Genomic DNA, 24,167 nt, shown 5'->3' on the forward strand with positions numbered 1-24,167 from the left:
GTTACATCTTATTTGTTTAGTGAACTATCTGAAATAATTATGAAGAGTCTGTCTGCTTTGCATTGTGTAGCTACTGATATTGCCTAAGCTTTTTCTTGTTTATTTGTTTTTCTCATTTAAAAAATTGAAGGCTAGCCTCCCAGGGGTTTGCCTTTGAGTCAGTATAAGTTAATGGTAAGCCAATGATTGACCAGAGGTTGTACTTAATTTCCTTGAGCCAGTAGGGCTTCTGTCTTTTGTCAGTCAATATATTTGTGGGTTGGGGAACACATTCAATATTTAGGCCATTTTCCAATCTGGCTGGCTTCTACTTTCAGATATGCCTTCTCATGTCTCCTCTGTGAGTGTCCTAGTTCACATTCATCTGGGAATGTGTGGTGAACTGGAATCCTGTTTAGTCTCTCCTAAGCATTGTTGCTTTCCATATTAAAGTAGTACAGTGAGCTTATCAAGACTCATTGTAGCTGTCTTATTCCCCAAATCTCCCTGTTAAATTTCTTACAAGTTTATTAGTCTCTGTCTTTCCAGTTCCCGTTTCACAAAGTCAAACTGTCTAAGTCGTTGGCCTTCACTAAGGAAATGGAATCCATTCCAAATCTACTGCCCTCTCCAGCTGTAGAAATAATGACTCAGCATTTTCTCTGCCCTCTACAGAACTACCATGTTAATGGAAGCAAGGGATGAGTATTTTGCTCAAAATTGTTCACTCCACTTCTGGTGACTGCCAGAAATCCTTATTATAGCAGAATCTCTGCAGTTTTTTTCTCCATCATCACATGGATTTCTGTGTGCCTGTATATCTGATCTTCCTTCTCCTTTATGTTATAAAGGCAGCAGCCATTGGATTTAGGGCCCACTCTAATCCATGGCCTCATCTTAATTAATTACATATTCAAAAAACCTATTTCCAAATAAGGCCAAACTCTGAAGTTATGCTAGACATAAATTTGGAGTAATACTGTGCAATCCAGTACATCATTATGAACTGAAAATCAGTATGGTCTGTTTTGTGTAATAAGTGGTATTTTATAAAGATTAGTTTTAAAATGGATAAAGAGGAAAATTAGGCATTACTAATTTGACCTTTTGGTTGGGATGGTTCTTCAAGTTAGGATAACTCACTGGCTTGTTATTGTTGTTATTTTGTACAAGCTGTTAAGAAAAAGGCAGTGAGATCTGTGGACAAGAAAGGGTTGGCAGGGCATCATCCCTCTCAACTCTACCTTACATATCTGTTTTTAATCTAGAGCCAAATAACTATCGGAGCATGCATGGCCGAGCAGTAAATGGCAGCCAATTGGGAAAGGATTACATCCAGCTGAAGAGTCTGCTGCAGCCCATCCGGATTTACTCCAGAGCCAGCTTGTATGGCCCTAATATTGGGCGGCCCAGGAAGAATGTCATTGCTCTCCTAGATGGGTGAGTGAGATTATGTAACTGAATATTATATTGCTCATTAAAAGTAGTGAACTAATGTATCTGTATTTTTTCCTCGTCATTTTCAGTCTTTGGAATTAAGAAGGGTTTTTTTCCCCCTCTCTAAATCAAGAATTCTCCATCAAATAGTGGAAGAACGTACCTCTCCAGGTCTTTCGGAGTCACCAGAGGGTAGTGGGATGGAGTAGAGAGATCACAATGTGTAGAATAGGTTTGAAAAAGAAGCATTGTTTAAAAAACAACATATAATGTTACACTTAATAGAATCATTGCATATTTTTTAAAAAGAAAAAAGTACTCTATTTTCATGACGTCTTACTGAAAGTAAAGATTAAAAAATCTTGTCCAACAAGCTAAACTAAAAATTTAAGAAACTAGGGCTGGCAGTGTGGCATGGTGAGTAAAACTATCACCTGTGATGCTGGCATCCCATATGGGCACCTGCTTGAGGGCGGCTGCTCCTCTTCCAATCCAGCTTCTTGCTAATGGCCTGGGAAATCAGCAGAGGGGTGGCCCAAGTCCCTAGGCCCCTGGCCATACACATGGAAGACCCAAATGAAGCTTACGGCTTCAGCCTGGCCCAACTGGCCCAACCCAGCCTATGGGGAGTAAATCTGTGGATAGAAAATCTCTCTCTCACACACACACACACACTCTCTCTCTAATTCTTTCAAATAAATAAATAAACCTTTAAAAATTTTTGAGAGGGGCTGGCACTGTTGTGCAGCGGGTTAACGCCCTGGCCTGAAGCGCCAGCATCCCATATGGGCGCTGGTTTTTGAGTCCCAGCTGCTCCACTTCCCATCCGGCTCTTTACTGTGGTCTGGGATAGCAGTGCAAGATGGCCCAAGTCCTTGGGTCCCTGTATCCATGTGGGAGACCCGGAGGAAGCTCCTGGCTTCAGATCGGCACAGCTCCAGCCATTGCAGCCATCTGGGGAGTGAACCATCTGATGGAAAACACCTCTCTCTCTCTCAATCTCTCTCTCTCTCTCAATCTCTCTCAATCTCTCTCTCCCTTTCCCCTCCCCTCCGCTTCTCCCTCCCCTCCCCTTCCACCTCCTCTTCCCCCTCCCCCTTCTCTTCCCCCTCCCCCTCCCCTCCCCCTCCCCCTCCCCCTCCCCCTCCCTCTCCTTCTCCCTCTCCTCTCTGTAACTCTGATTCTCAAGAAAAATAAATCTTTAAAAAAATTTTTTTGAGATACCACAGATATGTGTAGGGTAAAGTACAACTGAACTGGTAAATATATGATCAACTATTCTGAAGAATTGCTACCACTTGATTTATGAGAGTAGCTCAAAATTTGTGAAAAATGTAAATAAAAGATAAGTTTATTTGGTACAAAAATATTTGAAACCCATGCATAGTTTTTTCATAATATGAATTTCCCATGAACTTTATGAAGACTTCTTGTATACCTGGATTTCAAAAATTTTTGTGCCAAAATAAACTTACCTTTTACTTCCATTTTTCATGACTTTTTGCTGTTTCCTCATATACTGAATCTCAAAATCATTTTTAAAGTATTGGTATGGACATGGCACTATGTGAAATGCTTTCTGCCTCAGTCCTGCTGGTTAATCAGGCTCAAACTGAAAATTGAGACATCCAGGTACCCAATTAAGCAGGGTCAGAGGAAATCATTGACCATGAATGCATTGCTAGTAAAGAGGATGAATCAAGGTCCAAAGAGCCATGGTGATGTGAGGAAGGATGAAGATAGAATCCAAGGCCTCAAACGGAGATGGATCCAGAGCAGGAAGGGTAGAAACAATGAGATTGGGAGATTTGAGAGTTAATCTGGAACACATATCCTGTGCATGAAAGTGCACACTTTTGTGTGGTACCTTGTCATAGTAATAGGAATAGGTATGCTAATTGTCATATAGTAGGATTAGGTATGGTAATTCGTTGTCATAGGAATAGGTATAGTAATTCTGAAAATTCAAAGATGAATAAAATATTTTTTGGTGAAATGCACAGATCAAATGAAGTTAGAGAAATACTATATAAGTGTAAACAGACATATGGAGAGAGGAACCTGTCAGCTGAATGAACCATATGGCTTGGTAGCCCTTGGTAACTCTCCTCCCTTTTCTGGTTACTTATTCTTATGAACATAGCCAAGGTTTGAGAAAGAAGAATGATTTACATGGTAACAACATTAACCTGAAATTTAATTTTAGATGTTTTTCTCTCTATAAAATGTTGTTGCACTCTTACTTCAATTCCTGTTCTTCCCCTGCCCTTCTCTTTTATCCTTTTTCCTCTCAGACTAATTTCCCTTTTGCTGTGGAACTTGGTCCCTATTCACAAATGCAAATGTGGGCTTTACTTTTCATACTTTAATTGAACATTGAATTATTGTGTGTATATGTGGGGAGGAGGATAGTGGATGAAGACATTGCTTTCATTTTGTCTCTTATGGGATAAGGACCACATATATAGAACTTTGCTTTTTCATTCAGTGGCTATTTATTGACCAGTTCCATTTACTTGGCATTTTGCTAGATTTTGCAGACACAGTATCCACCTAAAGAAGACCAAAGACTGGTCAAAAGACAAACATCAACCCAACAGTTACAAAATCCTTTGATAAGAATGTAATTGTTGCATACATTTGAGGCACAGTGGCTATAGATATGTATTTACCTTTAATAAAAGCACAGTCTTATTCTGATGTATTAACATGTACCACATATAAATATTTGCCAACACGAAGTACAGATTGCAAAGGGTCATACTGAGATATAATAAAACCATTTTCATTTTCATTTAATAAAAAGAATATATCCAGAACATTTTTCTAGTGTTACATGCTAGAGAGCCTTATCATATCCTCATAGTTCTATTTGCAACGTAGGTTGTAAATCACTTACATCCTGAGCCCTGTAAATTTTTTTTTTTATTTAAAAGAATTGAATAACACTAGATTCTTGGATACATGTATAGAACTTTACTCACTTTTTGTAGATATATTATCAAGCAAAGCTAACAACTCCATTGTTTAAGTCCACATAAATTTCTTTTGGATTATCATTTTTTCCTTAATCATTCAATTTTTATATTCTCATAAGACACATAATGTCCTCTTGGTGGCATGGCATTAATTCATTCATTCATCTGTAAACATGTCTCATGAGTAACTACAGTACACCAGGTACCGTGTAAGGAACTGGGAATATAATAAACAACAACAACAAATAGAAATATATTTGTTTAGCTCTCATGGATTATTCATTATGGTAGGGGAGACATGGACATTAATCAACTAAATTTAAAACCAAAACAATATCAAGAAGAGATATATTATGCTATGAATGACTATAAGGGCTGGGCTTTGATTGACTTAGGGAAGTCATGGAAGGGTTCTCTAAAGTAGTGACACATTTGTGAGAGAAAGGTGTTTAAGACTTAATCTAAAGTTTAATCTAGGAGTTAAGTAGACAAAATGAGAAGTGAATTGTGTCAATATTCTTGGCAAAGAGAAAAGTGTATACAAAGGCTCCTAAGATGAAAAAGGAGATTAAATTGGCTAGAGAACAGTATAGTAGATAATTAAGTAGGAGTCATGTTATATATCAGATTGGAGATATAATAAAGGGCTTACAATTTCTTCTAAGTGCTTTCATGAAGATATTGGATTTTTTTTAACTAGGGAAGGGAATCTGTTTTTCATAAAAGTATGTTGTATCAATTCTGGGAAATTGATTGGAAAGAAAGCAGGGAAATCAGTGAGAAGAGAAGGTTGTTGCTATAATGATAGTCCCGAACTAAGGTAGTAGCAGCGGAATATATGTTGGGGGTAAAATCCATGGAACTTGATGATATATTATACAACAGTATAATGATGTGACACCCATGTGTAATTAATTGGGTAGATGTCATTTACAGAGATGAGAAGACTAGGGAGTTATTGGTTCTGAAGGAAAAATCATGACTTTAGATCTTTGTGTTATATTTATTAGACTTGAATCTAAATGGAGATGTCAAATATAACATTGAATAGGAATCAAGGGATCAAGTTCTCTGCTAGAGACATTAATTTTGGGGTCATTTGCATGTTGATAGGTTTTAAAGTCATGGGAATGGAAGAGACAAGATAGAGAAAGTATAAAAAGGGCAGTGAAAGAGGCCTAGAAAAGAACCCTGAGAAAACTTGAATATTTAGAGATGTGAGAAAGAGGAATGGCCTCAGAGGTGAGAGGAAAAGGAGATTAAGAGTTGCAACAAAGAGAGAGAGCTCTGGATAAGAAGGGAGTGCTATTAGGAGATCAGTAAGCCAAGCAACACAAGGACAGATAAGTGCCTTTGGGTTTGGGAACATGTAGAGTGTTGGTGACTTTGAGAAACAATTCAAAGGAATGTTGAGAACTGAAAACAGATTACAGTAGTTTGAAGAAGGAATGTGGAGTAAGAAATTGGGTACAGTAATGTAGATAACAATTCAGAGAAAGTTTTAATATGAAAGAAAGCAGGGAAATGTGTGGTCAAGGAAGGTGAGGACATTTTCCCCAGTTAATATGAGAGATATTTTAGTAAGTTTGTAGGTTGAAGAGATATTTCTGAGAAGAGACAGATGATACAAAAGAGGGAGAATATAGTCAATGTGCAGAGTCCTTAAGGCTAGAAAAGATAGAATCCAGAAGGATGACCTTCATTAAATTGAGGGACAATTAGATAAGATACAAATATGTCTCTGTAAAAAGATTAAACAGTCCTACTTAGAAGTCTGCACCTAGTATATAAAGTATAATTAGGGCACCCTCGTTTGTGTACATGGTGTGAGTGTGAACATATAGATGATGGTTTGTTATGCATAAGTCAAGAAACTGGGACAAAATAATAAGCAAGAGATGAAATAAATGAGCTTGTGACTGGGTTGTTATGGTAGCAAATGGTGAGCTCCACTTCTGCTACATTCCAAAACTAAAATATAACTCAAGAGACTAAGAACAAAAATATCTCAGGGCAAGGAAAGATGCTGATGAGCACTTTTTCTTTCTTTTATGTACCAGAAAATACATGGAGATTTATCTTTGTTAATGTATATGTACTAAATATATAGTGAAATAGAACTAGAAATACATAAACATTCCCAGCAATTCTAAGGAACAGTAATGAAAATTTCAGCCCTCTAAATTACCAGCTCTGCAGTCTTTTCTAGGGCTTCCGTTATATATAGATATAATTTTACCACTTGTGATCATTGTATATACATCATTTTGAATTCTGCATTTTTCACTCATTGCTTCATATGGCTTCTTTCTTTTTTCTACATAGTTCTCATATTTGTCATTCTTAATAGCAATAAAATATTCCATTGCATCAGTGTACCAAAATCCTGCCTAAGCGTTCCCTCAGTATTGGGCACTAGGGCTGTTTCCAGTTTTTGCCTGTAATATATAACACAGCTATAAGCATCTTTTTTATGAATAGATGTTTTATTTATTTGGAAGTATATCCTTGGGATATGTTTCAAAAGGTTGTGTTTCTTCATCAAAGCATATATAATTCTTATGGCTCTTATATTTGTTGCTAAATTTCTTTTCAGAATAATTTTACCAGGTTGCAGGGCAGTAATATATTAGCATGTCATTTGCCCCAATACCCCACAACAAGAAATTTGTCGTTTTTGTTAATTCATTCTATTTTAATTACTACAAGACAGTGCTGAATGATTATTTAAATTTGAATTCTGTTAACCATGAAAAGAGCTGAACATTTTCCAAATTTATGTTGTCTTATTTCCTTTTATCCCAAGTTTGGTTAATAACACAATAAGCATTTTCCTTGAGGCTAAAACTAGAAGCCATTTAAAAATTCAGTCCTCTTTTTGTACACATACTCAATCAGTTATTAAGTAGTATTATTTGTGAGTTCTTAGTTTCACTCATATACTATCTTTGCATTTTTATTTTAAACCTTACCATTATTACTCCTAAATAATTTTTGTATAACTAGCCTCAGATTTTAATAATCTCTCCATATAGATTTCTGAGGTTTTTTTTTAAACGCAAAATCTGGTCAAGTCACTGTTGCCTAAAATCCAAACTCTTTGGGGTGTACTCCTGGCCTTTAGGGTCTGTACCTGCCTAAATTTGCATTCAAAAAGCCATTATGTCCCCTGACACTGCCTGCCCTCTGGCTACCTTGAAGTATATGCAAATTCTGGAAGCTCCTATAATATTTTTCTACATTTACACCTTTTTATTTTCTGTCAGTTTGTTAGGAATATGAGTATTCTGCTACATTCTCATTTTTCTTCTTTCCCTAAATCTCAAACATCTTTCAGCAAGATTTATGGTTTCCTCTGTCCTTGCATGGCATTTTGTTTGCTTTTCTGCTATGGCACTTACCAAATTGATGATAACTTATTTGTCTATATATCTGCCTCCCTTGATAGACTGGAAGCTAGGATCAAGACTAGTATGATTTACTCATTCTCAGAACCCAGGAATACATTATGTGACTTATAAACACTTGCTGAATGAGTAATATCTGTCTTACTCAACATTCGACTCTAAACTGACACAAAAGTTGTATGTATAATTGTAAAATTATGAATTTTATGAATTGTAAAATTGTGAATCATGGTGCAGTGATTTGAATAAACTGTGATTTTAATAATTATAATGATTAGCTATCATTTTTAGAGCAAACCAAGTATTAAGACCTTTTACTTAGGTGTGGACAGGAATGTCTTCCCAGGTAGGATATAATTCCATTAGCAGCAAGATAGAATATTTGCATCTTTAGGGCATAGCATGTTGCCTAGAAAATGGGAAGTACATAATAAAATGCTTGCTTTATTTTTCCATTTCCTCATTTGGAAACTGGCACTAGCCTGTCATTTATTTTTTATCTAAAATCATGAAGAATTGTTTTTTAGGGTTATACCAGTTCTTCTATTAATTTGTATGTATTATTTATATAATGATACTTTTATCTTAACTACCTTAATTTTTACCTTTTTAAAATTTATTTATTTTTAAAAATTTTAAAAAGTGAACAAATACCATGTATTTCATATATACAGATTTAGGAACATAGTGATACTTTCCACCCTACACTCCTGCCCATCCATGCTCTCACCTTTCCTCCTCCTTAATCCCTTATTCCCTCTCAAGTTTTACAATAATCTATGTTCAATTTACTTTATACTCTTAAGATTAACTCTACACTAAGTAAAGAGTTCAACAAATAAAGCGAAGATAAGGACACTGTTCCTCAACAGTAGAGACAAGGGCTGTAAACAATCAGGGAATCTCAAAATATCAGTTTCACTCCTATATAATACATTTTTTGGTACTCTATCAGTTACCATAGATCAGGGAAAACATATGATATTTGTCTTTTGTCTTTTGGGGACTGGCTTATTTTACTAAGTATAATGGTTTCCAATTTCATTAATTTTGTTCCAAAGGACAAGATTTCATTCAGTTTTTATGGCCAAATAATATTCCATACTGTATATATATATACCACAATTTCTTTATTCAGACATCAGTTGATGGACATCTGGGTTGATTCCATATCTTAGCTATTGTGAATTGAGGTGCAGTAAACATGGGTGTACAGATAAAGCTTTCATATGCTGATTTCATTTTATTTGCATAAATTCCCAAAAGTGGGATGACTGGGTCATATGGGAGAACTATTTTCAGCTTTCTAAAGTATACCCATGCTGCCTTCCACAATCTCTATACTAGTTTACATTCCCACCAACAGTGGATTAGGGTACCTTTTTCCAAACATCCTCACCAGCATTTATAGTTTGTTGATTTCTGTATGAGAGCCATTATTACTGGGGTGAGCTGAAAACCCATTGTAGTTCTTATTTGTGTTTCCCTGATGACTGCTGATCTGGAGGATTTTTTTCATGTGTCGCTTGGCCATTTTAATTTCATCTTTTGAAGAATGCTTGTTCAAGTCCTTTGCCCATTTCTGTACTGGATTTTTTGTTTTGTTGTCATTGAGTTTCTTGAGCTCTTTATAGGTTCTGGATATTAATCCTTTATCAGTTGCATAGTTTGTAAATATGTTCTCCTATTCGGTTGATTGCCTTCTTCACTTTGCTGAGGGTTTCCTTTTCATTGTAGAAGCTTCAAAGTTTGATGCAATCTCATTTGTCTATTTGGCTTTAATTGTCTGTGCTTCAAGGCACTATTCCAAGAAGTCTTTGCCTATGCCAATGTCTTACAGAGTTCCCCCAATGTTCGTCTATAGTAATTTGATGGTATCAGGTTGTAGATTTAGATCCTTGATCCATTTTGAGTTGATTTTTGTTTAAGGTGGAAGTTAGGGACCTTTTTCATACTTCTGCATGCTGAGACCCAGTTTTCCCAGCACCATTTGTTGAAGAGACCGTCCTTTCTCCAGGGATTGATTATAGCTCCTTTGTCAAAGATTAGTTCATTGTAGATTTTTGGATTGATTTCTGGAATTTCTTTGTTCCATTGGTCTGCATGTCTGTTTTTGTACCAGTAATAGGCTGCTTTGATTATAAATGCCCTGCATGTCTTAAAGTTCAGTATTGTGATGCCACTGGTTGTATTTTTGATTTTTAACATTGATCTAGTGATTTAGGGTTTCTTGTGTTTCCATATGAATTTTAGCATATTTTTTTCTAGATCTTAAAAGGATGTTGTTGGTATTTTTATTGGGATTGCATAAAATCTGTAAGTTCATTTCTGTAGTATGAACATTTTGATGATATTAATTCTTCAAATCCATGAACATGAAGATGTTTACATTTGGGGGGTGCTTTTTCTATTTCTTTTATATTTTGTAATTTTCATCATAGAGGCTATTTACCTCCTTAGTTAAATTTAATCCAAAGTATTTAATTTTTTGTAGCTGTTTTGAAAGGGATTGATTTTAGAAGTCCTTTCTTACCCATGTCATTGCCTGTTTATATAGAGGATATTGATTTTTGTGTGTTAATTTCACATCATGCAACTTTACCAAACTATTTTATGAGTTCTAATACTCCCATTGAGGAGTCTTTGGTTCCCCTGTTTATCTAATCATGTCATCTGCAAATAGGTATAATTTGACCTCCTCCTTTCCTTTTTTTAAATATTTTTGACAGGCAGAGTTAGTAAGAGAGAGACAGAGAGAAAGGTCTTCCTTCCATTGGTTCACCCCCCAAATGGCCATGACAGCCGGTGCACTGTGCCAATCTGAAGCCAGGAGCCAGGTGCTTCCTCCCGGTCTCCCATGCGGGTGCAGGGCCTAAGCACTTGGGCCATCCTCCACTGCCTTTCCAGGCCACAGCAGAGAGCTGGACTGGAAGAGGAGCAACCAGGACAGAACCAGCGCCCCAACTGGGACTAGAACCCAGAGTGCCGGTGCCGCAGGTAGAGGATCAGCCTAGTGAGCTGCGGCACCGTCCTGACCTCCTCCTATCCAATTTGTATTCCTTTTATTTCTTTTTTCTTGCCTAATGATTCTGGCTAAAACTTCCAGGATTATGTTGAATAGCAGTGGTGAAAGTGGGCATGTTTGTCTGGTTCTGTATCTTGGTGGAAATGCTTCCAAATTTTCCCCATTCAATGTGATACTACTGGCTGTGGGTTTGTCATATATTGCCTTGAATGTGTTAAGTAATGTTCCTTCTATACCCAATTTTGCTTAATGTTTTTGTCAAGAAAGGATATTGTATATTATCACATACTTTCTCTGTATCTATTGAAATAATCATATGGTTTTTATTATTCAATTTCTTAATGTGATGTATCACATTTTTTAAAAAGATTTTATTTATTTATTTGACAGGTAGAGTTACAGACAGAGAGAAAGGTCTTCCCTCCGTTGGTTCACTCCCCAAATGACCACAACAGCCAGAGCTGTGCCAATCCGAAGGCAGGTGCCAGGTGCTTCCTCCTGGGCTCCCATGCGGGTGCTGGGACCCAAGCACTTGGGCCATCCTCCACTGCTATCCCAGGCCACAGCAGAGAGCTAGATCAGAAGAGGAGCAGCCGGGACTAGAACTGGCACACATATGGGATGTCGGTGCCACAGGTGGACTAACCCAGTGCACCACGGCGCAGGCCCCATGTATCACATTATTGATTTGCATATGCTGGACCATCTCTGATTTCCAAGATAAATCCCACATGGTCCTGTTGAATGATCTCCCTGATGTGTTATTGTATTCAACTAGCTAGTATTTTGTTGAGGATTTTTACATCCATGTTCATCAGGGATATTGGGCTATAGTTCTCTTTCTTTATTATATCTTTTTCTGGTTTTGCAATTAAGGTGATGCTGGCTTCATAAAGGTAATTTGGGAAGATTTCCCCCCTTTCAATTGTTTTCAGTACCTTGAGAACAAATGGAATTAGTTCTTCTTTAAAAGTCTGGAAGAACTCATCAGTGAAGCCATCTGGTCCTGCGATATTCTTTTTTGGGAAAGTCTTTATTACTGATTTCATCTCCATCTTGGTTATTGATCTGTTTAGATTTTGTGTTTTCATCACTCAATTCTGGTAGATTGTATGTGTCCGGGAATCTCCATTTTTCTAGATTGTTCAGTTTTTTGGTGATAGCTCTTCACAGTAATTCTTGATGATTCTTTTTATTTCTTTTTTTAAAGATTTATTTTATTTATTTGAAAGACAGAGTTACAGAGAGAGGTAGAGACAGAGAGGTGTCTTGATCCACCAGTTCACTCCCCAGGTAATCGCAATGGCCAGAGCTGTGCCAATCTGAAGCCAGGAGCCAGGAGTTCCCATGCAGGGGCCCAAAGACTTGGGTTATCTTCCACTGCCTTCCCAGGCCACAGAAGAGAGCTGCATCAGAAAGGAGTAGCTGGGACTAGAACTGGCACCCATATGGAATGCTGGCGCCTCAGGCCAGGGCCTTAACCCACTGTGACACAGCGCTGGCCCTGATTCTTTTTATTTCTATGGTATCTATTTTTACATCTCCTTTTTAATCTCTGAATTTATTAATTTAGATATTCTCTCTCTTTTTATTGGTTACTTGGGCCAATGGTATGTCAATTCTGTTTATTTTTTAAAAAAAGGGCTCTTCATTTCACTGATCTTCTGTAAATTTGTTTCAATTTTGTTTACTTCTTCCTAATTTTAATTATTTCTTTTTCCTATAAATTTTGAGTTTGGTTTGTTGTTGTTTGTCTAGGTCCTTAAGATGCATTCATAGCTAATTTATTTGATGCCTTTCCAGTTTCTTGTTGTAGGTACCAATAGCTGTAAACTTTCCTCTTAACAGTGCTTTTGTTATATTCCTTATGTTTTCATATGTTGTATTGTCATCTTCATTCATTTCCAGAAATTTTTTACTTCCCTTTTGATTTCTTCTGTGACCCAGTGTTCATGCAGGAGATGTTGTTCTGTCTCCTTGAGTTTGCACATGTTCTATAGATTCTTGAATTGTTAATTTTCAGCTTCCTCACATTGAGGACAGGAAAGATGCATGATATGATTTCAATTTTTTTGAATTAGCTGAGACTTACTTTATGTCCTAGCATATGGTCTATCCTAGAGAAAGTTCAATGTACTTATGATAAGAATGTATATTTCACAACTGTGGGTTGAAGATTCTGTAAATAACAGCTAGGTCCATTAGGTCTATAGTGTAGATTAGCTCTGTTGTTCTTTTGTTGATTTTCTGTCTAGTTGATCCGTCCATTGATAAAAGTGAGATGTTGAAGTTCCCCATTACTATTGTATTGGAGTCTACAACTCCCTTTATTTCCATTAACATTGTTTTAAGTGGTCAAGCACCCTGACATTTATTATAGTCACATCTTTCAATTGAATTAATCCCTTAATCATTACATAATGACTTTGTCTCTTTTAACAGATTTCATATTATTTTGTCTATTAGGTTGGCTACACCTACTCATTTTTTGCTTTTCATTAGCTTGGAATATCTTTTTCCATCCTTTCACTTTATGTGTGTGTATTTATTTTTGAGATGTGTGTCTTGTAGGCAGCAAATAGATGGGTCTTGTTTTTTAATCCATTCAGCCATTCTGTATCTTTTAATTGGAGTGGTACATCTCCTCTATTTTCAGCAAGGGGGAGGGTATGATCACCTCTCTAGGCTTAATCACAGCCTCACCTCCTCTCTCTCACAGTGATTAATGCCTGGGTTAGCCCACAGTGGATGCAACACATCCTCAGTGCCACATGAACTGCACAAGCTATCTGTGCTCAGTGTGAGCTCAGAACTCTCAGCAATGACCCACCTCAATCATTCAGGTAGTACTGAACCTGTTGCACCAGACACAGCGATTGCCCAGAGACTCAGCTATACCTCCATGCCCTATTGTGCAGTAACAGGATTCCCACAGTCACAGCACACCAGGCTCCCAGGGTCATGGGATGCCAAGGATCCTCTGACTCACTAACTTGTCTCATCCATGGGGAACATCTCAATGTTCCCAAAGCCCACTGACTGCTGATGCTCCACCTTGGCAGTTTGATCCTCAGAGCTTGTGATATGTTGAAAAGATGAAGGTACCTCACCATCCTACATGGGTCCCTAGCCCCCTATCAACCCAGCCAGACTCGGGGAACACATATTTTTCCCTCTGGTAAAATCCCCTGATCACAAGTGCACACAAGAACCATAGCAGCCTCTACTTTTGTCAAAATGGTGCCTTCTCTCCGCCAGTTGCCAGGTGCCCTTGTTGGGAGATGAGGGGAAAGAAACGTGATTTTTTTCACTGGATTAGACAGATACCCTTCCTTCCCCACCACTGTTAGGGTTCCAGGTCAGACTCACAGATAGTGTGGACTGCATGGCTCTCCCTTCAGTAATATCACCAATGGCATGGTCTGCGTAATCTGCTCTCATCTCGCTCTCCAGCTTTGGAGTGACCTCTAGCTCCCGGCTGTGGGGTCTTCTTGGTGTCCCATTTGCTGCCGTACATTTACACCTTCCACACTGTTCATGGCAACACTCTTTCCTCTGTAGAATTTCCACTGCAAAATTCCCATTTCTCCCACGGGAATGTACTTCCTCAGTTTTTCTTCTGCTATTTTCCAGTCATCTAAAGCATTACATCTTTTCACTATCCAGCCATCTTGGAAACTCTTCTTTTTATCGTGAAACATTGTTTTAGAAGTTTGTTTCCTATTATAATTATTTTTTTCTTGTGTTGATCAATAAATAAAACCTGCCCACAAAAAAAGATTCCAGTTCAAAGAGAGACTTATTTTTAACCATATTCAGCAGCAGAGAAGAATCTGCCTCTGTGCCCTAGAAAACCTACTTAAGGAAGCAGATGTTTGGCCTAATAGTTACACACCCACCTCCCACATCAGAATACTTGGATTCTACTCTCAACTCTGGCTCCTGAGCTCAACATCCTGCTGAGGCAGAACCTTAGCAGTAGAGGATGACACAAGTGTTTGGGCCCCTGCCATCCACACCTGGATGAAGCTCCTGGCTCCTGGTTTCAACCTGGCCCATTACTGGCTGCTGCAGCCATCTAGGGAGTGAACCAACTGATAGAAGATGTCTGTCTTTCTCTCTGTCTCTCCTTCTATCTGAAACTAACTTTCAAAAAAGTAAATATATGTTTAAAAATAAAAAGCAGTAATTTGCACATATGAATACATAGTAGGATATTGGATTATAGAGTAAAAACATTTCTATGAATAAAAGTTCAAACAAAACAAAAGGGTGATTGTTGAAACTAAACACATACTTCCTGAAATTAAACCTATTGAGGATTAGGCAATGATTTCTTGTATACAACATTGTCTTGGTCTATTCTGTGCTTAAGTAGCAGAATGCCTGATATTTAGTTATCTATAAAGAACATAAATTTATTTCCTCACAGTTCTGGAGTCTAGGAAGTCCAAGACTGAGTTCTGAGCATCTAGTGAAGGCCTTTGTGCCATGATATTTCACAGTAGAAGAGCAAAGAGGATGAGAAACAGAGCAAGAGGGCTGAACTTATCCTTTTACAGGGAACCCACACCTGCAATAATGAGCCCACTCATTACTTTGCAATTAATCTATTCATGAAGGGATGAGCCCTTATGGCCTCTTCACCTCTTAAAATTCCTCCTAATACTTGCATTAGGAATTAAGTTTCTGACACATACTTTTTGGGGAGACACATTCATACCATAGCAAACACAAAAATATATGTGATAAAAGAAAACATTAATAAATTGGACTTTATCAAAACAAGAACTTTTATGCATGAAATGAAGCCATCAGGAATATGAAGAGATAACACATAGAATGGGAGAAAATATATATAAATCATATATCTGATAAGAGACTTGTATCCAGAATATATATGAAGAATTCTTACAAATCAGCAATAAGAAGACAAATAGCTTAATTAAAAATATGGGCAGAATGAATTTGACTTACTAATTGTCCTAAGAAGATATACAAATGAATAATAAGTATATGAATAGATATGTAACATAATTAGTGTGGGGAGCAGCCCGGACTAGACTGAGTTACTGGAATTAAGACTTATTCTATGCATCTGCTCTCCCACAATATGGCGCTGGGAGAGAAGTAAACAGCTTCCGCACAGCTGCCTCCAGTTCAGCTAATAAACTGTAGGACTTGCTCCTGATTGGAGGAGAGCAGCGTACTCGGCGTGTGGGCAGCCGAGTTAGGATTGGCGGAGGAGGACTATAAAGGAGGAGAGAGACGGCATGCACCAGGGAACATCTATGGGGAACATCTAAGGGGAACATCTAGCTGAAGGAACACCTGTGCAGCCCCCGAGAGAGCCAGCCGGCGGTGTGCCGCTCCCCTGCGGAAGTGGGGAATGTGGCCAGGGGGAACTGCCCTTCCACGGAGGTGGAAGGGATAGTAGCCAACCCGGGAAGAACCAGCAGCAAACCCGGGGAGGGCCGAGCAGACAAAAGAACAGCGCAGGGTCCTGTGTCGTTCCTCCACGAAGAGGGGGAGCGACATAATGGTGCCGTGACTCGGATATGAAGCCTAGGCAGGGCTTAGTGTTGCTCCTCCACGAAGAGGGGGAGCGACAATTAGTTATTAGGAAATGTAAATCAATTCAGGATTAACTATCTCATAGGAGATCCACAACCAAAAACAAGTTAGAAATATATGATTTCAGAAAGAATTAAAACCTTACTAATTTTGACAATGCCAAAATAAAAGTTTATTTGATAGGAAACAGAAGGTAGAAATATAACATGGCCGGCGCCGTGGCTCACTAGGCTAATCCTCCGCCTTGTGGCGCCGGCACCCCGGGTTCCGGTCCCGGTCGAGAGCCGGATTCTGTCCCGGTTGCCCCTCTTCCAGGCCAGCTCTCTGCTGTGGCCAGGGAGTGCAGTGGAGGATGGCCCAGGTCCTTGGGCCCTGCACCCCATGGGAGACCAGGAGAAGCACCTGGCTCCTGCCATCGGATCAGCGCGGTGTGTGGCCGCGGCGGCCATTGGAGGGTGAACCAACGGCAAAGAAAGACCTTTCTCTCTGTCTTTCTCTCTCACTGTCCACTCTGCCTGTCAAAAAAAAAAAAAGAAATATAACCTGAAAAAGTTTGATATCCCATAATATATATGAGAATTCAACAGCCATTGTCTGAATCATTGAAATAATAAATGAAAGAAGGTGGAGAAGAGGAGGTCTGGTAAACCCACCACTTAAAATTAACTCTTGGTTCAGATGACTGGCAGCACTTCCTTAACTGTGCCCTGGGAAAATTAGTTCTGCAAAATATTTTTTTTTGACAGGACAGTGAGAGAGAGAGACAGAGAGAAAGGTCTTCCTTGGCCATTGGTTCACCCTCCAATGGCCGCTGCGGCCAGCGCACTGCGGCCGGCGCACTGCGCTGAACCGATGGCAGGAGCCAGGTACTTATCCTGGTCTCCCATGGGGTGCAGGGCCCAAGTACTCGGGCCATCCTCCACTGCACTCCCTGGCCACAGCAGAGAGCTGGCCTGGAAGAGGGGCAACCAGGACAGAATCCGGCGCCCCGACTGGGACTAGAACCCGGTGTGCCAGCGCCACAAGGAGGAGGATTATCCTACTGAGCCACAGCGCCGGCCTGAGTTCTGCAAAATATTAACATTATGTGGATGGGAAAAAAAATAAAAGGCTCCATGGTCGAATAAGTTTGAGAAATACTGGTATCCACACATTTACTGAAATACTTCAAGATACTTTAATGTATTAGTTTACATTCTCAAACTTCAAGAAGAAAATTCTGTATGCAGAATATCTTGACTTGGCCAGAGTTTTATTCTCAGAGATCATCTTGAAGGGACTAATTTCCACTAACATGTTTGGACAGTATTAGATTATATAGTATTAGATTATAAACTCTGGTTTGGCAGAGATGGTCAAAAGTTAAAATTTGGAGGGGCTGGCATTATCCTACAGAAGATTGAACTGCTCATCATGACACTGGCAACCCATTTTGGAGTTCTGGTTCAAGGCTCAGCTGCTCCACTACTGTTCCAGCTTCCTCTAAAGCACTTGGGGAGAAATAGATGATGGCCCAAGTGCTTGGGCTCCTGCCACCTACTTGCGAGACCTGAATAGAGTTCCAGACCCTGCCTGCAGCCTGCCGCAGTCATCTGGGGAAGGAACCAGAGGATGGACCAGCTCCAACTCTATCGCTCTTGCAAATACATAATTCTTTTTAAGAAATTGGCAAGTGTTTCCATAGCCTCATTGCTGGTCTACTTGCTTCTGTTCATGGCTCCCTCCAATCTATTCACCGTTCACTTGCTGAAAAAAAATCTTTTAAAACCATAATTCAGATTGTTGGTCATTTGTTAAAAACTCCTTAATGACTTTTCATCACTCTTAGAATAAAATTTAATATCTTTATCATGTCTTAAAATGTTCTACAGTGAATGAGCTAGCCAGTGTCTGGTTCTTCACTTTTATCTTCTACTGCTTTCCCTTTTTCTTACTTCCTCACTGCCTGGTACATACCAAGCTTCCTTCCACTTGCCATGTGGCTAGTTTCTTCTCATTCTTTAGAATCATTCCTTGTGGAACCTAGCTAAGTAATCTCCATTAACACACACTGTTAGATCTCTTCATAGCATTTATCACAGTTTGTCACTATGCGATTGTTTACTTGTTATTTATAGATTATAAAAACTATAAGAGGAGGACTCATATCTGTTGCTTTTACCATTGTATATGCAGTGCTGGCAGAAAATGTAATACAAAGTAGGTACTCAGATTACTCAAATTTGTTGTATGAATAAATGGAAGAATAGAAGTCATCCCATTATTCCAGAGTTGCTAGTGGAATATTCTAATTCAAACTTATGTTAGAACAGGTTTCTGTTCATTTGGTGACCCAGAAATCTATGGAAAGTATTCAAATTTGAGCAAAGGGGAAAGAAGCAGAATAGAACTCAGAAGCAAATAATGGGTTTTGCCCTTAGAGTAGCCCATATGTTTTATGTTCAATGGTCAGCAAACCAGAAATAGAAAAATTGCTTTTTATATCCAGAATTTCACTCTCTGGTTGGTCTAATTATCAGTACTTCTACTAAATGTGCTGATTTATAGATCTTGGGTTTTACTCAAAGCACGGAGAGCTATGAAGGCTATATGGGTAAGTAAATATAGAAATTTCACTGTATTATTAAACACAAGCTTCCATTATGACTTATGTGGGCCCTAGGCACTCTTGACTTCATGGGTACATTCTTCCACAAAGACATACTAAAAACTATATTTTATTACTCCATTGGTAAGAAGACAAATATATTAAAACATTTTCAACTTAAAACTTCATATTTTTCTTAGTGAAGTAAGCCAGTCCTAAAAAGACAAATACCATATGTTTCCCTGATCTGTGGTAACTAACAGAGCACCAAAAATGTGATGTATAGGAATAAAATTGACATCCTGAGACTAATGATTGTTTACAGCCCTTGTCTCTACTGTTGAGGAACATCTTTTTGTCTTAATGTTTATTGAACTCTTTATTTTGTGTAGGGTTAATCTTATGAGTATAAAGTAGACTGAAAGATGACTATAAAATTGAGAAGGAATAAGAAAAGGAGGAGGAGGGAGGGTAGGGTGGGAAGTATCACAGTGTTCATAAATGTGCATATATGAAATACATGAAATTTGTATATCTTAAATAAAATTTAAAAAAAGAGAAATAGCCACAATCGTTAAGAAAGATGGATGTATTTCAAAGATAAAGGGAAGGTTTTAGTTTAATACTTTTTTTGCATATGACTTGATGCAGCCTTCTAAGCAGTTCAGAAAATTGAATGAGGAAGGAAACTAGAAAGATTAGCTACAATAACATGTCACCATGTTAAGGCTGATTACAGCTTTATTTCCTGCCTACAAACCTGCTTCTGCCCCATTCTTGTTTGGAGTGGGAAAATCCACAGCTGGGGACAATTTGGTGCACAGTGTAATTATCACATTGTTACTCCTAATAACTGGTCTGCTTTATTTCAACTGTGAAAAAGTTATATTACTTGACCAAACTACAGGTGGAGAAAACTGTGTGTTCCTCTGATTCCCAAGAAGAGAGTTCCCATCTCTTTGCCTTTAGAAAGAGACCAAGCTGTTCATTCAGTGCTCATTAACAGTGAAGCAGGCTAATCCCAGGGTCCACTTTTCTACTGGAGAATTGTGTTAACTGCCAGTAATTTCTAAACTTGCTTTCTTTTTTATTTATTTATTTATTTACTTGACAGATAGAGTTAGACAGTGAGAGAGAGAGAGAGAGAGAGAGAGAGAGAGAGAGAGAGGAAGGTCTTCCTTCCGTTGGTTCACCCCCCAAATGACCCTCCGGCCGGTGCTGCGCTGATCTGAAGCCAGGAGCCAGGTGCCTCTCCCTGGTCTCCCATGTGGCGCCGGATTAACCAAGTGAGCCACAGTGCTGGGCCCCACTGGCTTTCTTTTATTTTTATTTTTTCCTGGAATTTACTCTCCTGAGTGGAGAAGTTGTTTAATTCCTGACCCAAACTCAAGTTTATGAATTATTCCCATCATTCTAGTGACAGAGGATGTTTTTCTCTGTCTCTGATACCAGAGATGTCAGTCTGGAATGAGAATTAAAAAAGAACATTGGTGTGGGGGTGGCACTGTGGCATAGCAAGTAAAGCCACCACCTGCAGCACCGGCATCCCATATGGGCACCAGTTCGTGTTCCGGCTGCTCCACTTCTGATCCAGATCTCTGCTATGGCCTGGGATAACAGTGGAAGATGGCCCAAGTCCTTGGGCCCCTGTACCCACGTGGGAGACCCAGAAGAAGCTCCTGGCTCCTGGCTTCAGGTCGGCTCAGCTCCAGCAGTTGTGGAGCAGATGGAAGATATCTCTCTCTCTCTCCTCCTCCCTCCCTCCCTCTCTAACTCTGCCTTTCAAATAAAATGAATAAATATTTTTAAAAAAGAACATTGGAGGAGACTGGAGTATGAAACAGATTTGATGTTTTGCAAGGTAAATTTCCTGACTTTATTCTTTTCTGTTCCTTTTCTCCTTTCCTTCACAACACTGCTTTCTCCTCCAAGAATGCTGTACCCTCACAGATGCTGCCAAATTTTTTCAAAGGTGTGGTCTACGCCCTCATGCATTAGAAGCACCTAGAGGGACATTAAACATGTAGCATGAGCTCAGGTTAAGCTGTCACTTGGGATGCTCACATCAAATATCAGAGTACCTGGGACTGAATCCCACCTCCACTTCTGATCCATCCTCCTGCTAATGCAAACCCTGTGACACAGCCAGTGATGGCTTAAGTACTTTGGGAAATCCAAAAGTTCTTGGCTCCTGACTTCAGCCTGACCCAGCCATGGATGAAAAATTCTCTCCCTCTCCGCCTTCTCCTCCTTCTCCCTCTCCTTCTCCTTTTCCTTCTCCCTATACCTCTCCCTCTGCCTTTCAAATCAATACAAATAAATATTTTTTAAAAAACATGATTTGCAGGCTTCAACCCAGATTTTCTGAACCAGAATATGTGGTGATGAGACCCGCATACTGTAATTTTGAACAAGGACTCCACAGGAGTCTTTGTACCCCAGAGTTGGAGATTCACCACTTTGTAACACAGATGGAGCCTGAGTTTTATTATTTTATTTTACAGATCAAAACATGGAGTCATGCAATTGGTAAATGACTTGCCAAGCTCAAAAGCCAGAGCCAGGGAGAAGAAATGCACATTTATTGAATGTCAGCAGTGGACCAGGAACTACCTTTGTTCCTTCATGTCCGTGTTCTTCTTAATCCTCACAATATATGTGGGAATTGGGTGCTGTTCTTTCCATCTGAAAAGGTTCAGGGAGGTTAAACATCTTGCCCAAGGTGACATGGCTAATGAAAGGTGGCTTCAGATTTCAAATCTGTTATCTGTCTCACTCTAAGGTTCATTCTGTCTCTATTCTGTGGTGTTGTTTTCCTGAAATTGTCTTTAAACTAAGCAAAACAGTCTGTCATACAAAATAAAATATAATCCTTTCCTACCTCCATTCTGCAATGTTCACTTTTATAGAGTCAGCTTCTAACCAGGGCTTGAGGTTTTGCAAAGTTTTCTTTTCTGTGTGAAAGTCATAGTCGGTCGCATCCTGATGCATTTATCCTCTTTCCCACCAGGCTCTGTAGCCAGGGAAAATCATGTCAGGGTAGGTATAGTCCTTTTTGCTTGAATCCAAGTATTTACAACTTCCTCGGCAGCATTTTAGACTGTCAAGACACGTCTATCATAATATTCTGCTAATCAGCACTTCCAGTTCCAGCCAGAGCCTTCCAGATGTATTTCAATATGTTCTCTCATCACCCCTGTGCTTTTTGAAATTCATCCTAATCAAGCAAACCGATTTGGTTCTCTTACATGTGTTACCATCTTACATCTGCCTTCCTTGTTCTATAGCCTTCCTTTTCCCAATTCCTCACTAGCAGCAGGTAAGAATCATCTCAGGGGCCACTTTCAGGTGGTAGTGCCCATCACCCTATCTTGGGAAGGATTCTGAGGCCAATTCTCAGATAACTGAGGGAATAATAGATCAAATACCATGGGCTCAGGAAAATGAAGCAAGCAGAGCCACATGTATCATTTGCTATGTCTGCATGGTTATAAAACAGGGCTTTAGCGTCAGAATTGGATTTGGATTCCAGATCTACATCTTACTACATGGGTGATTTTGAGCCTTAAGCAGTTTTCATCATTAATAAAATTAAAATGATAATAGAAAACTTCTAAAATATATAAACTACTTACCTAAATTAAACGAGTATAACTTCCATCAACAAGAAAGATTGAAGAATCTCATCCATCTAAAGTCTTGTATGTTAAAGGCTCTATAAATCTACCAAAGGAAATGTAAGCTCCCAAAGGGAATCCTAAATAGAGATTGTTCTAGCATTAAAGTTAACATATAGCTTCTGTTCACCAGTCTGCTACCAGTGTGAAATAAATAGTGAAGAGAAGGTACACACGCAAGAGAGATAGGAATGAAGGATTAAAGCAAGGAAGGGAGAGAGGAGACAGCAGGTTAGAGAGATGTCACCATTTCATTTGTTCTATGCAGCACCCAGTATAGCTCCATATAGTCAGTCATGGAAAAGTAAATGCCTTTGGACCAAGTGGAAGATGCCTCTAAATCTGTTACTATTCTACATTCAGCCTGGGTTAACACAAGGTGGATAGTTTTGTCATATGGTTTTCCTAAGTTTCTGTGTAGAATGGCTATCACATCTTACTTATGTTAGTTACATAATCAAGGATTCTCTCTGTGGACAAGAAAGATCAAGCTGTTTTACTCTTATTGAAGTATGTACTCATTTATACACTGAGTTCCCTGTGAAGGATTTATCCTCTTTCTGGGAACGAGATTCAGAGTCCAGTGTTTAGGATTGTACTCTGTGGTCCCAAAATAGAACTCAAACCCCAAACATGAAAAAAGATGGGCCTTACTGTAAGAGAGAGCTGTGATATGCCCTGGGAAAGAAAGCTAAACAATATTTCAGACATGTCGTATGTGCAGGTGGGTAACAAAAGGAAAGAAATTCTCCCAGATTTGGAGTCTCCCAGGGAAAGAGAGGAACTCTCGCAATGAAAGGGGATATTTACTTTCTGCTATTGCAGCAGATTGAGTCTCGGAAGGAAGACTCTCAAACACTGAAATGTCTGCCTGGCATTGGCTGAGTTCCTGTGGAACAAGTTCTCGTCCCCTTTCCTCTCTTATCCATCTTTGCACGAGTAGAAGTAAGCAGGAGAGCATATACCCCTTTTCTTCTGAAATTATAATCCAAATTTCTGTCATCGTATTTCAAGACTGGAAATATCCAACCCTGATAAAACAAAATCTTCTCTTTTTGTTAGTATTGGCATTCTGGGTCTTCTTTAACTCGTACATGCGTAGAACTTAGGAAGTGACTGATGGAAAAATCCCTGGAGAGTAACAGATCCTAAATAGAATTTCACTTTCCCAGTGGTATTTCACTGTGGCGCTGTGGTGTAGTGGGCTGGGCTTCTGCCTGCAGCACCAACAAACCATCTGAGTGCCAGTGCATGTCCTGGTGCTGATGGCACTATTCTGTGTGCATGTTATTCCACCTCTAAGATTATTGTTACTGAGCATTTTGCAGCTGCGTTGAAATTATTCATTTATGTGGTTTGGGCCTGGTTTTTTAAAAGATTTTTTGTTTATTTATTTGACAGGTAGAGTTACAGACAGTGAGAGGGAGAGACAGAGAGAGAGGTCTTCCATCCGCTGGTTCACTCCTCAGACAGCCGCAATGGCCGGAGCTGCGCCAATACGAA

General features: G+C 39.1%; 1 protein-coding gene across 4 annotated transcripts in view; it reads left to right on the plus strand.

Moving 5' to 3' along the window:
* HPSE2 (heparanase 2 (inactive)) overlaps nucleotides 1-24,167 on the plus strand; it is a 781,878-nt gene that overhangs the window by 523,929 nt on the left and 233,782 nt on the right. For all 4 annotated transcript variants that reach the window (XM_051824058.2, XM_051824060.2, XM_051824059.2 and 1 more), the window contains one exon: nucleotides 1,248-1,419. In XM_051824058.2, the coding sequence (XP_051680018.1) occupies nucleotides 1,248-1,419 (172 nt within the window). The remainder of the gene's footprint in view (nucleotides 1-1,247; nucleotides 1,420-24,167) is intronic.

Source organism: Oryctolagus cuniculus, chromosome 15 (assembly GCF_964237555.1).
Source record: "Oryctolagus cuniculus chromosome 15, mOryCun1.1, whole genome shotgun sequence".
Taxonomy (NCBI): Eukaryota; Metazoa; Chordata; class Mammalia; order Lagomorpha; family Leporidae; genus Oryctolagus; species Oryctolagus cuniculus.